This window comes from Lepisosteus oculatus, chromosome 7, assembly GCF_040954835.1.
Source record: "Lepisosteus oculatus isolate fLepOcu1 chromosome 7, fLepOcu1.hap2, whole genome shotgun sequence".
Lineage (NCBI taxonomy): Eukaryota > Metazoa > Chordata > Actinopteri > Semionotiformes > Lepisosteidae > Lepisosteus > Lepisosteus oculatus.
The window spans coordinates 48563981-48577746 of record NC_090702.1 but is presented as its reverse complement, the minus strand read 5'-3'; the positions used below and the strand labels follow the sequence as shown (position 1 = coordinate 48577746).

The 13766-nt window shown below is 51.7% G+C and overlaps 1 protein-coding gene across 1 annotated transcript in view; it reads right to left on the bottom strand.

Annotated features, from left to right (window-relative positions):
* golgb1 (golgin B1) overlaps positions 1 to 13766 on the bottom strand; it is a 40023-nt gene that overhangs the window by 17748 nt on the left and 8509 nt on the right. Inside the window, exons 5-9 of the mRNA XM_069192637.1 lie at positions 13473 to 13634; positions 12710 to 12952; positions 11219 to 12512; positions 9918 to 10000; positions 2669 to 2738 (exon numbers count right to left, since the gene is read on the bottom strand). Coding sequence (XP_069048738.1) covers positions 2669 to 2738; positions 9918 to 10000; positions 11219 to 12512; positions 12710 to 12952; positions 13473 to 13634 — 1852 coding nt within the window. The remainder of the gene's footprint in view (positions 1 to 2668; positions 2739 to 9917; positions 10001 to 11218; positions 12513 to 12709; positions 12953 to 13472; positions 13635 to 13766) is intronic.

Here is a 13766-nt window from a genome sequence, read left to right as displayed (position 1 = left end):
TCCAGTCCTCACTGCCTCCTCCCTCCCTCTCAGCTCCGACCTCCAGTCCTCACTGCCTCCTCCCTCCCTCTCAGCTCCGACCTCCAGTCCTCACTGCCTCCTCCCTCTCAGCTCCGACCTCCAGTCCTCACTGCCTCCTCCCTCCCTCTCTCAGCTCCGACCTCCAGTCCTCACTGCCTCCTCCTCCCTCTCTCAGCTCCGACCTCCAGTCCTCACTGCCTCCTCCCTCCGTCTCAGCTCCGACCTCCAGTCCTCACTGCCTCCTCCCTCCCTCTCAGCTCCGACCTCCAGTCCTCACTGCCTCCTCCCTCCCTCTCAGCTCTGACCTCCAGTCCTCACTGCCTCCTCCCTCCCTCTCAGCTCCGACCTCCAGTCCTCACTGCCTCCTCCCTCCCTCTCAGCTCTGACCTCCAGTCCTCACTGCCTCCTCCTCCCTCTCTCAGCTCCGACCTCCAGTCCTCACTGCCTCCTCCCTCCGTCTCAGCTCCGACCTCCAGTCCTCACTGCCTCCTCCCTCCCTCTCAGCTCTGACCTCCAGTCCTCACTGCCTCCTCCCTCCCTCTCAGCTCCGACCTCCAGTCCTCACTGCCTCCTCCCTCCCTCTCAGCTCCGACCTCCAGTCCTCACTGCCTCCTCCCTCCCTCTCAGCTCCGACCTCCAGTCCTCACTGCCTCCTCCTCCCTCTCAGCTCCGACCTCCAGTCCTCACTGCCTCCTCCCTCCCTCCCTCTCAGCTCCGACCTCCAGTCCTCACTGCCTCCTCCTCCCTCCCTCTCAGCTCCGACCTCCAGTCCTCACTGCCTCCTCCCTCCCTCCCTCTCAGCTCCGACCTCCAGTCCTCACTGCCTCCTCCCTCTCTCAGCTCCGACCTCCAGTCCTCACTGCCTCCTCCCTCCCTCTCTCAGTTCCGACCTCCAGTCCTCACTGCCTCCTCCTCCTCCCTCTCAGCTCCGACCTCCAGTCCTCACTGCCTCCTCCCTCCCTCTCAGCTCCGACCTCCAGTCCTCACTGCCTCCTCCCTCCCTCCCTCTCAGCTCCGACCTCCAGTGCTCACTGCCTCCTCCTCCCTCTCAGCTCCGACCTCCAGTCCTCACTGCCTCCTCCTCCCTCTCAGCTCCAACCTCCAGTCCTCACTGCCTCCTCCTCCCTCTCAGCTCCAACCTCCAGTCCTCACTGCCTCCTCCTCCCTCTCAGCTCCGACCTCCAGTCCTCACTGCCTCCTCCCTCCCTCTCAGCTCCGACCTCCAGTCCTCACTGCCTCCTCCTCCCTCTCAGCTCCGACCTCCAGTCCTCACTGCCTCCTCCCTCCCTCTCAGCTCCGACCTCCAGTCCTCACTGCCTCCTCCTCCCTCTCAGCTCCGACCTCCAGTCCTCACTGCCTCCTCCCTCCCTCCCTCTCAGCTCCGACCTCCAGTCCTCACTGCCTCCTCCCTCTCTCAGCTCCGACCTCCAGTCCTCACTGCCTCCTCCCTCCCTCTCTCAGTTCCGACCTCCAGTCCTCACTGCCTCCTCCTCCCTCTCAGCTCCGACCTCCAGTCCTCACTGCCTCCTCCTCCTCCCTCTCAGCTCCGACCTCCAGTCCTCACTGCCTCCTCCCTCCCTCTCAGCTCCGACCTCCAGTCCTCACTGCCTCCTCCCTCCCTCCCTCTCAGCTCCGACCTCCAGTGCTCACTGCCTCCTCCTCCCTCTCAGCTCCGACCTCCAGTCCTCACTGCCTCCTCCTCCCTCTCAGCTCCGACCTCCAGTCCTCACTGCCTCCTCCTCCCTCTCAGCTCCGACCTCCAGTCCTCACTGCCTCCTCCCTCCCTCTCAGCTCCGACCTCCAGTCCTCACTGCCTCCTCCTCCCTCTCAGCTCCGACCTCCAGTCCTCACTGCCTCCTCCCTCCCTCTCAGCTCCGACCTCCAGTCCTCACTGCCTCCTCCTCCCTCTCAGCTCCGACCTCCAGTCCTCACTGCCTCCTCCCTCCCTCCCTCTCAGCTCCGACCTCCAGTCCTCACTGCCTCCTCCCTCTCTCAGCTCTGACCTCCAGTCCTCACTGCCTCCTCCCTCCCTCCCTCTCAGCTCCGACCTCCAGTCCTCACTGCCTCCTCCATCCCTCTCAGCTCCGACCTCCAGTCCTCACTGCCTCCTCCCTCTCAGCTCCGACCTCCAGTCCTCACTGCCTCCTCCCTCCCTCTCAGCTCCGACCTCCAGTCCTCACTGCCTCCTCCCTCCCTCTCAGCTCCGACCTCCAGTCCTCACTGCCTCCTCCTCCCTCTCAGCTCCGACCTCCAGTCCTCACTGCCTCCTCCCTCGCTCTCAGCTCCGACCTCCAGTCCTCACTGCCTCCTCCTCCCTCTCAGCTCCGACCTCCAGTCCTCACTGCCTCCTCCTCCCTCTCAGCTCCGACCTCCAGTCCTCACTGCCTCCTCCCTCTCTCAGCTCCGACCTCCAGTCCTCACTGCCTCCTCCCTCCCTCTCAGCTCTATACAAGAAATATTTTTCCCAATTCCAATCTTCACTATCTTGAAACCTGCCAGCAAGCTTCCTTTCTGCATGGAGGAAGAACTCTTCGCTTTGTATGTAAAATGCTTTACATACATCTGATTTACCTGATTAAAATAAGAGAACAGATGAGAGAACTGACAATGAGCTGCTGAATAAAATGTGTCTGACACGCATCCCTACCTGTTGCTGCAGCGATCTGATCTCCTTGGCGCAAATCAGGCCTTTGTTCACTCATAGACTTGACTGGATCCTGAAAGAAAGATTCCCATCGTCTGAAACAATGGCACTGGTCAAGAGCAGGTCTGCGGTTCTCTGACAAGGCAAACCTAATGTGTCTGGGTCTTAGCCTTGTCTGACCTTTCAGCCTGGGGCTGTCAACCTTAGTCCTGTGAGGTCAAGAGACACCTCATTTTTTACGCATTTGATTATGTAAAAAAAAATACTTCACTCTTCGCCGGGAACCAATAGCAGTTCGGGTCAAGAATTTGTTTTTAATGTTATTATCATGTTCAACTGTTTTAATATGGTATTTAGTTTAGTGAAAGGCAGACCCATTGTGGGTGGCCATCAAATCACCAATCTCTAAAGACCTGGAAAAGTTTACAAATTGTGATCAATTAAGCAGGTGGTCTGTTGAATTGTATAATTTAGAGACAACATGGGATTAGGGATTCCACTATTTAAACACAATATTCCCTTGATTTAGCAATAATTAACACGTGTTGCCAATCTACAGGACCTGGCTAGCTGTAAGACTAACAGGACTGGGGCTCTCTAGGAGGGTTCCTGTCGATCCCAAATTCTTTCTTCTGCCTTACTGTAACGCTGCAGCTACTTCAATCCAGTTAATTTTTTATATTTTGTGTGCTGCCTCCCATACTCAAATACAATGAAAATGAACCTCCATAATCCACACTATTGTAACGTTAATTACACTGCTGCACCCTCACGCCTGTGAGTACAGTGTACAGTACAATACCCCCCTACATAATGCCCTGCTGTAACTCCCGTTCATTCATTCCTTTATTGAAGTCCGCGGCGAAATGAGTACCTTCTATAGCCGATCATTTCCCAACTAACCATGCTCCCAAGAACACAGGACAGCAGAACAGAGCCTTGTCAGCCAGCCCCCGTTACAAGGAGCTGTGAGAGGATTAGAAACTCCGTGGCCAGACAGGCTGGAGGACGCAGAGGCATTATCCTCTGTATCGGCCTGTCTGGCACAGCGGTCACTCTGTCTCGCCCTTGGCTGAGGTTCAGGGCACGCGTGTCCCCCAGGCGGACCCAGACGGGTAAAGACGTCTGACACTCTCTGTGCTGCGTCTGCACAACGGCGACACACTCCTCCAGACAGCAGCTCTGTCGTAAGTTACCCGCACCCCTAGTCCGCAGGAAGCCACAGACAGGGAAGGAGAGAGGCAAGCGTACATGTGTGTGGGCATCAGCACACAGACATGGAAACAGGAGTCCAGTCGCACGGCAGTCGGACCTCAATCAGGATTCATAAGCTGGAGGCCCTCATTCAAATAGTGCTGATGTATAAATGCATAGATGTACATGCATTTTCCATCAGAAATGATATATGCACTTCTAGATTAGAACACAACTCACATCTGCACGCTTAAAACAGTCACACGCTTTTTATATCCAGCATCCCTGAAATCCTGAACTGGCTCAAAGTGCCGTGGAATGGGAGTGTGACACCTGTCACTTGCATGGGCAAGCTTGTCACTTCGCCTCCTTCCTAGTGGGAGTGTGTGGATGGGGGGCAGAGGGCTGGGTCTTAAAACGTGAGTATGTGCCAAATAGGGAGAGAGGTACTGTAGCTCCTACACTTTGCAAATACAATGAAAATGAACCTCCATAATACACACTACTGTAGCGTTAATTACACTGCTGTACCCTCACTTCTGAGTGTACGAGCAGAACCAGCACTGGGGTGTATGGAGATATCCGAGTTATGCCGAAGATGCCTTAGGGCTGCATAGAATTTGCTTCTGCGTGTCCTCAGGTCTCGCCTTATCATACTCAGCACCGATTCAGAAATTGTTCTTTTAAGTGTTGCGCACTTCTGCATCCATTCTGATGCCACCTTTTGCATTCAAGCCTTTTTTTGTTAGCATGTTCTTCCAACGCTAATATCCCTATGTGATACAATCCCTCCCCTGGCCAGACTATCGTGTCACATGGTGCCAAAAACAATATCAAAATAACAACCTTTTCACTCACAGTGAAGCAGCTGAGGGTTATGCCTTTAAGTTAGCTCATTTTCACCCAGGGCTTTAACAAACCAGGACTGAGTTAAAAAGCGCCTATAAATCAGAGGTCACCAAGTTCTTGGGGGGCCTGGCATCTTCTGAGTTTTGTTGCAACTAAGCTCTCAGTCACGGTTTGTCTGATTATTTACCTGCATTATCATACAATTTCTAACCAGGCTCTGGGGTGATTTCTAGGTAACAGGACAAAGTGAATGTCTCATGTAAATGACCTCAAAATAAATGGCACTGATGTGAAATTTAGAATATAATATAATATCATTTGAGAACTTGACATGTTTGCTAGCTAAAGCCAAATCTATTTGGCAAATCTAGATCATTAACAGGGCAGCACGGCAGTGCAAGGATTAGCTGATTTCAATTCTTGGAGTGCCGTTTGCACTTTTTCCTCGTGTTCATGTGGGCTTCCTTCAGGTTCACCGACTCCTGGGTGAGCGGGCCCTGGTGCGAGCGAGTGTTTCTGTCTGGGTGTGCCTGTCCTGTCCAGGGTGTATCCTGCCCTGCGCCATGACTCTGAGCTGGACAAGAGGTTACTGAAAGCGATGTGATGATGTAGATCATTTTTACAAACCCTAACAGAGCATAAGAGTTTCCCGGCTTACAGCAATGTGCGTTTGTGTGCTTTTCCGCCTGCTTCAGTGTGACTGTGGGAGTTTAAGGTTTTGTTTACTAGAAGCTGCAGATCAGGATAATCTGATCGGCCTCCTCTGAGTTTGTCTCAGCTAATTTCACAAGGTCTGAAGTATTTGAAGTGACAGCGAGTCCTTCCATGATGATACTGACCCTCCCCACCTCTCCCTGCGTGTGAGCACTAACTCTCTCTGGATACTTTTGCACCTCACCCTGTTTAACTCACACCCACACAGTGGGGAAAAAAAAAAAAGACTGTAATAGACTCCACACCCCTCTCCACCCCCAGATCCGGATCTGCAGCCAGGAAGCTTAAGTTGGGCATCGTCACAAAGCGCTTTAATCGTGCTTTTTAAAGTTTTGCTCCCCTGAGAACATGGCCTTCCATTCAATTTAACACAGTGCTCCCGAATTCAGTGTAAACTCCGCACCCAGGTCTCGCTGACTTTCTCCCTCCAATCCTGCTTCCAGGTCCCTTGGTTCCAATGAGCAGGCCATGCAGGAAGTCGATTCGGAGTATAAGGCAGGAGAGGTACCCAGCACAGGGGAAAAACACTCCTAGAGCAGCTGGGACTGGCACGCTCCAGTGGTACCGGCTCTGCTGGAGCTCGGCTGGCATGGCAGAGGAGATGGGTCAGAGAGCTGGGCTGTGCCAGCTCTCCTGGGCAGGACGCTCTGCTGACCTGCAGACCTGCTGCATGCATCAGCACCAATACTGTCGCAGCAACGGGCTTAAACACTCGGAAATAGCAGCGGGCCTGTAGCCCGGAGTCGGGGGGGGTGACTTGTGGGGAGATTACTGGGATTGTTCCAGAGAGAGGGCGTGGGCGTGAGGAAACAGGGTGAGACAGGGTGACATGTTTTGCACACATCGCCGGGAGATTAGAGAGAGGAGTCAGGGGGCGGGCGGATTCCCTCGAGAGGGGATCCCTGCCCTGTTGGTGAGCGAATTAGATGAGGACTGGGTGTGGGTGGACTGCCTGTGTCCTCGCTTAGCTTTAGGAAACTGCAATGCATGAAAGGCAACGAAAGGCGAACGTGGGATAGCCACAGTATTTTAAAAGGAGTACTCAGCTGCTTGCTCGAACTTGCGCAGCACTCAGTCGACAAGCTTAAATATATCCCGGAGAGAATGCTTATTTTAAATTCATGTTTAAACTGGCATTCACCAGGACAATCTGCCTGAAATGCTATTAAGAAGGGCCAAAGCAACAAACTTCTGATTCATAACAGAGTTTGCTAACCTTCTCATTTACAAACCTGAAAAATGCATCAGAGGACATGTATTTTTATCTTTTAAATGCCCCCCCCGTTAGCTACCTACATCTGCAGGTTACACTAAGACTCTACTAGAGTAGAACTCCACATCCCTTCAGACCACGTTAAACCACAGCAAGTCCCTCTGCTGTGAACAAGCTGGTAACTGCTGCCTCTAATCCCTCCCAATCTGGGGTTTAAGGTTTTTACTTGCAGATTAAGATGCTTCTTATTAACACTTCAGTGAAGGCTGTGCAGTAATAGAAGTTTAGAGGGGTGAGAACAATTCAGCGACTCCCTCCTAGCTCTCAGCTTCCCTGACACATTAAAAGGACAATGAGAAGCTGAGACAGTACATCACCCGGCGCTTTCAACGTCGTGACAGCCATGCAACTGCTAGATCTTGCTCAAATAAGTACAAAAAGGAACTCCCTACTGTAGATCTGTCCATCAATTTACTTACTACCTACTAAATTATTTGTCTGATGCTTTTATCCAAAGCGACTTACGTTTGCACCCATTTATATAGCTGGGTATTACAACAGCAGCGTTTGTAGCACAGCAGATTTGAACCCGCAACCTTATTTACGAGTCCAGGACACTAACCACTGCTCCACACTGCTGCCCTAAACTATCAAGCGTGGATACGGGCGAGTGTGCCTATAAGGCAGGCAGTGTGCTGTGCAAATGCACAGCTGAGCCCTGCCTCTATGGGGATTCAATCAGATTCGTTCGCAGGCTCTGAGCCGTTATCTACTTATGAGTTAAGCTACTGCAGATCAGTGTCCATCTCGGCATTACCGCTTCCCAACTGTGTGCACGTGTTGGGGCATTACACCTGAGAGCTCGGGTTTGCTAACTAGCACATTCAGGCATCACAATCGGCAAAAACTCCGTTTTACCTGCTGTAAGCAAAAGCACTAGGAAGTCGGCCTCAGCAAGTACAGAATTCTTTCAAATTCAAAGAACCTTATTGGCACGAATAACGTTACAGCCTGAGGAACAGGCAGTGAGCCTGCCTCACAAGGTTATATGCGATATACGTAAATGTCCAATAATTCATTTCTACTGTAAAGGCCGTGTTAATCATACAGTGTCTTGAAAAAGTATTCAGCCCCCAAAACATTTTTCACATTTTGTTGCTACAGATTCTGAAACTGAAATAAACTGAAGCAGGATTTTATGGTGCTGATCCATAAAGTATTGCATACTATGTTAAAAACAAACCCTTTCCACAACTGACTTAAAATGAAAAACAGAAACGATTACATTGATAATGGACTCATGCAATACATGACCTCAAAAGTCACACAATTTGTTGATTGCCCCCACTATGTGTAAGAAATGAGCAGATCACCTGTCATCAATTCTTTTGTAAATATAAATACCTCTCTCTGTGAGGTCCTACAGCATGGCAGACTTTCCCCCCCAAAAAAAAGTCTTGAAAATGAAGATGAAAGAGCATTCCAAACAAGCCAGAGATTACATGATTACAGGGAGGCGCAAATCTCGGGAAGGGCAGCATTGCTGAGACCCTCCCTCGGAGCTCAGTGCAGCCCCTTGTACAGGAGTGGAAGAAGTATGAAACTACAGCCACACGGTGGCTCTGTGGCTCAGGATCTGCGCCTGTGGCTGGAAGGCTGCCGGTTCAAATCCCGCGGCCGGCAGAGGAATCCTACTCTGTTGGGCCCCTGAGCCCTTCACCCCAGCTGCTCCAGGGGTGCTGTATAAATGGCTGACCCTGTGCTCTGACCCCCAGCTTCTCTCCTTGTCGGTGTGTCTCTGGGGTATGCGAAAGGACAAATTCCTAATTCAAGAAACTGTAAGTGGCCAATAAGGCGATGTTATCTTAGATCAGACTTGTCCCCCTAAACGTAGCTGCTGGACAAAGGCGCTTATCAGAGAAGCTACTGTGACATTGAACGATGGAAGATAATGGACACCAGGCTTTCCACAAAAAGGGCCTCTATGGAAGGGTTGCAGGGAAGAACCCCTGGCTGAAAAAAAACCATATCCTTGCCCGCAAGGAGTTTACAAAACGCCACACAGAAGATACTGCAAAGACGGAAGCGAAACTTTCTTTAGTATACATGCTAAGCGGTACGCATGACGCGAATCAAACACTGCCCAACAGCCAGGTGACACCATCCCCACGGCGAGGTATGGGGGGGGCAGCAGCGTGTTACTGGGATGCTTTTCAGCAGCAGGGACTGGCAACCTCGTCTGGAACGAAGGGAAGATGACTGGTGGACATCACAGACAGATACAGGACCAAAGGCTGCTACACTGGGACAAAAAGTTCAAACTGGGGAGGAAGTCTGTCTTTCAACAGGACAGTGATCCAAAGCGCGCTGCAAGAGCAACACTGCAGAGGCTTAGAATGATGTCCTTGAGTGACCCAGTCCTGACCTTAATCCCGCTGGAAATCTTCGGCAACACCGCCATCGCCGCTCCTGAACTAACCTGACCCATCCTGAACAACTTTGCGAGGAGGAATGGACAAATATCGCTCCATCTCCGTGTGCAAAGTTAATGGAGGATTCTCCAAAAAGCAATAGCAGCCAGAGGCGTTTCAACTGAGGATTGACCAAGGAGGATGAATACTTATTCTAGTTCAGTTTTTTAGTTTTTCTTAATTTATGGTTTACTATTATCTTTCTTTTTTTTTGGGGGGGGACTCTGACTGAGTAGATGAATGTGTGACTCACAGATAAAAATTCCCATTCGAAAATGGGAAAAAAAAATCTAATTCCAGGCTGTAAAATTCTTCAGTATGAAAAAAGGGATGGGGGCTGAATACTTTTTTCAAGGCACTGTACTGTATATGCTTTGGCAACACTGTAATTAATTGGTATTCAGCCCTTTGAATTGAACTGAATTGATATTCTTCTAACACTGTATTGCAATGGGTGTTCTTAACTCTCCGAAAGGCAATGTGATTTGGTTATTGGTAATGTGTACCATCCAGGTGGATTCTGCACACTGGTGGTGGTGGTGGAGGAGAGTCCCCATTACCTGTAAAGCGCTTTGAGTGGAGTGTCCAGAAAAGCGCTATATAAGTATAAGCAATTATTGTTATTTTAATTCTTATTTTTTGTTTTACCCAAGTGCAGCACATGCATGGTTCTTCCAGTGTGTACTAATCTTATCACCATGATATTAATTGATCTTGTTGCAAAGACTTAAGAACACAAGAACGCTTAGAGTTGAAAGCCAATCAGCCAATCCGGACTCCCTCCCGGCCCCAAACCCCGCCCTCTGCTCACCTGCCAGGTGATGATTTGCTCCTCCAGCTGTTGGATCCTTGCAGCTGACTCCTCCCCCTCTGCAATGCTCTTATGCAGTTGTCCTGAAACAAGACAGTAACTCTGATCAGCACTGGAGAGGATCAGAATTTAAAAAGTGAAATGATGACCTATTTCCCCCATGCTCCCTAAGTGCAGGTGGGAGTCCAAATAAAATCCTGCAGAGACTCCGATTGCCTTTGAGAGCTCTTTTTCAGAAGTAAGCCTCTATGGATCTTCCAGCCTCCTCCCCTCAAGTCAGTACAAACCCATGCAAACTACAGCGCACATTCTCCTACACCATGAACCATTCCAATGTTACAGGGATGCACACTGAGTGATGACTCATCAATTATTACGACCATGACTTCCTTCAGAAAATATACACATGTAGGTGAATTCCACTGCCACCATAAGGAACTTAACCTATAACAACTCCCATTGTGTAAAATCTAAATACAGTAGAGTCACGGTTATCCAACCTAAACGGGACCTATAGTGTGTCAGATAATGCAGAAACTGAGTAGACAAATCATAGATAAATGGAAGCACAGTGTAAGTATGAAATCTGGTTTATTAATCTACTACAAGACTAAAATAACAGAGTACAGAGTTATTGTTAGTAATTATTTAAAAAATGAGTGATTGGAATCTGTTTCCCGGATGTGCTTCTCTTCCCTGTGGCAAAGTGGCATCAGTAGCAGTTGCCTCCTCTTGTTGTTCAACGTAAGCTAGTGCCGCTTCGAAAATACAATAGGAAAAATAATAATCATGCGCGCGAAATCAGCAAGCGAAGCTACGTCAATGGCAGTACGCGACAGCGCAGCATCGCTGCAAAATATTATGCACGCACACGCATAGCGTATGGTATATACTGTACACCATGGTGATTGGCCATGTCGGATAAGCGCGTCTCTGCTGTACCCTCTGTCTTTATTCCAAGCAGAGGCCTTAGGTACAGGGAAATATACAAACAAGGTGGTCACAGTCCCTCAAGACCACTCTGTTTGTACTCTGAAATGATCAATAACCAGAGAGCAAGTGGAATGATCCAATTTCCCCACACTGATTTCGGACATGCGGTATGAATATCAGACCTCTCGGTGAGCGTCTGCATAAGGCCCTACTAAATGATGCTGCCGAGTCCATGCTTCTTGTGCTGTTGGGAATTTGTGCTTGATATCTGGTCAGAGGTGTGACATCTCCAGACTCAGAGCAGACTAGATTTGCCCCGAGGGCCTTGTGATGGGTGAGTGCCCTCAGAGCTCCTTACTGTGACTCACCTTGCAGAGCCTCCAGAGACTGCGCTAGCTCAGAGCAGCGAGCCTCGCTCTCCCGCTTCTCTTCGCTCAGTCTGCTCAGCTTTGTTTCCAGAGCTCGGAGCGCCCCCTGCAGGGCCGACAAACACTGCCCCGGGTCGGAAGGCAGGGAAGGGCCCTCTCCCTTCTCTTCCTCCCTCTCTTCTGGAGGTAGACCTGTCAGAGTGCAAAGCCCCCCCCACAGCTCGGCCAGGGCCTTCCTCTGCAGCCTTGCCTCGACTCTCTCCCTCTCGGCTGCTTCCAGTCTTCCTGCAAGATCGGAGTGATCCTTCTCCCCGTCAGCCTCCTCTGCCTCACCATCCTTCCTCTCCAGAGCTGCTTCTCTCCCTCTTTCTGCCATCTCTAGCCTCTCTCTCAAGTCAGTAAGTTCTGCCTCCCTCCTGGAAGCCTCGTCTCTCTCTCTCCTCACAGCCTCGTCTCTCTCTCCTTCTGCTGCCTCCAGTTTCTCAGAGAGGGAGACCAGCTCTGCCTCCCTCCTGGCAGCCTCGTCTCTCTCTCCTTCTGCTGCCTCCAGTTTCTCAGAGAGGGAGACCAGCTCTGCCTTCCTCCTGACAGCCTCGTCTCTCTCTCTCTTCACAGCCTCGTCTCTCTCTCCTTCTGCTGCCTCCAGTTTCTCAGAGAGGGAGACCAGCTCTGCCTCCCTCCTGACAGCCTCGTCTCTCTCTCCTTCTGCTGCCTCCAGTTTCTCAGAGAGGGATACCAGCTCTGCCTCTCTCCTGGCAGCCTCGTCTCTCTCTCTCTTCATAGCCTCGTCTCTCTCTCCTTCTGCTGCCTCCAGTTTCTCAGAGAGGGAGACCAGCTCTGCCTCCCTCCTGGCAGCCTTGTCTCTCTCTCTCCTCACAGCCTCGTCTCTCTCTCCTTCTGCTGCCTCCAGTTTCTCAGAGAGGGAGACCAGCTCTGCCTCCCTCCTGACAGCCTCGTCTCTCTCTCCTTGTGCTGCCTCCAGTTTCTCAGAGAGGGAGACCAGCTCTGCCTCCCTCCTGGCAGCCTCGTCCCTCTCTCTCCTCACAGCCTCGTCTCTCTCTCTTTCTGCTGCCTCCAGCCTCTCCCTGAGGAAGGATATCTCTGCTGCCTCCTCTTCCTCTCTCTTAGCCGTCTCAGCTCGCTCTCCCTCTGCTGCCTCCAGCCTCCCTCTCAGCTCAGCCAGCTGCGCCTCTGCCTTGGCAGCCTCGTCCGCCCAGCGCTGCTGCTGCTCCTCCCGCTGCCTCCTGGCCTCCGCCAGCTCTGCCTCCATTTGTCTGAACTGTGCAGTCAGGATCTACAGGCAGAAAAGGGGGAGGCGGGATGAAGACAACAGCTCAGCACTGGGTCAGACGTCACGTGCTCCCGTCCCTCTCCGTTTGCAAGCTTCGGTCCACACAAGCGTCTTTTCCTTCTACTTATCAAACGGTTCAGTCCGTCCGTCTCTCAACATCGGTCCCACTGTTAACCTGACCGTTCCTCAACACGCTGTACCTGTTTCTGCTGGTCGGCGCTGAGGATCTCCTGCTGCAGCACCTCCAGCACCTGGGAGCGGGAGCGCAGGGACTCCTCCAGCTCCTCGGTGCGGCGCTGGGCGGCGCGCAGGGCTTGCTGCAGCTCGGAGTCGGTCTGGGCCTGGCTCCGCGCGGCCGCTCTCAGCAGCTCCTCCTCGTGTCTCTGCACCTGCTCCTGGAAGCGCGCGTCCTTCTCGCACACCACCGCCTGGAGCACACGCAGCTGAGGGAGAGAGCAGTGCGCGCACATTCAACACCCCGTAAGGACAGGGCAATACTAAAGTGCAGGGCAATAATCAAGCAGGACACTCATGTCAATGGCCATGATATAGGGCAGTGGTCAGTGCTGCCGTCTGACAACTCTTAGGTCCAGGGTTCAATTCCAGACCAGGGTGCCTTATGTGTGAAGCCTGCCTGCTCTCCAACAGTTTGCTCCAGTTTTCCCTGGGTGCTCCTGTTTCTCCCCACCTTCCAAAGACGGTTAGCTGGCATCCCTTTACTTGCTTTGTGCAAACCTGAGTGTACTCTCTGACAGTATCCCACCCCACATCCAGATTGCCAAAACCCTTATCAGGGATTAGCATATTTCTGATGATGGACGGAAGCAATAGAGGAATAGCCATGCACCTAAAAGGGACTCCCAATAAAAATGTAGCAGAGCAGCAGCACTTCAATAAAAGTGGTACTTGGGTTTTCAAAACAAATCGTGCAAAGCTGGGCCCGAACTCCTCCCAATTCCTTACCTGCTCAGCATGTGACTCCTCCTTTTCACGCAGGCGCTGCTCAGACACCTCGAGCTGCTCCCGGAGGGTCCTGCTCACAGACTCCTCCTCCTGGAGGCGGAGCCGAAGCTGCTGCAGCTCCTCCTCCAGCCCCGGGGCCAGGGAGAGAGAGACATCAGGACTCTGAAGAAGAGAGGAGAGGGAGGATTAGGAAACAAAACTGGCATGGTTGATAGCCAAGAAAAAAGGACACCAGTGGAAAAAGGGAGAAACATCCCTTCCCTAGAAGGATGAGATTTTGTCGTGCCCCCGGAG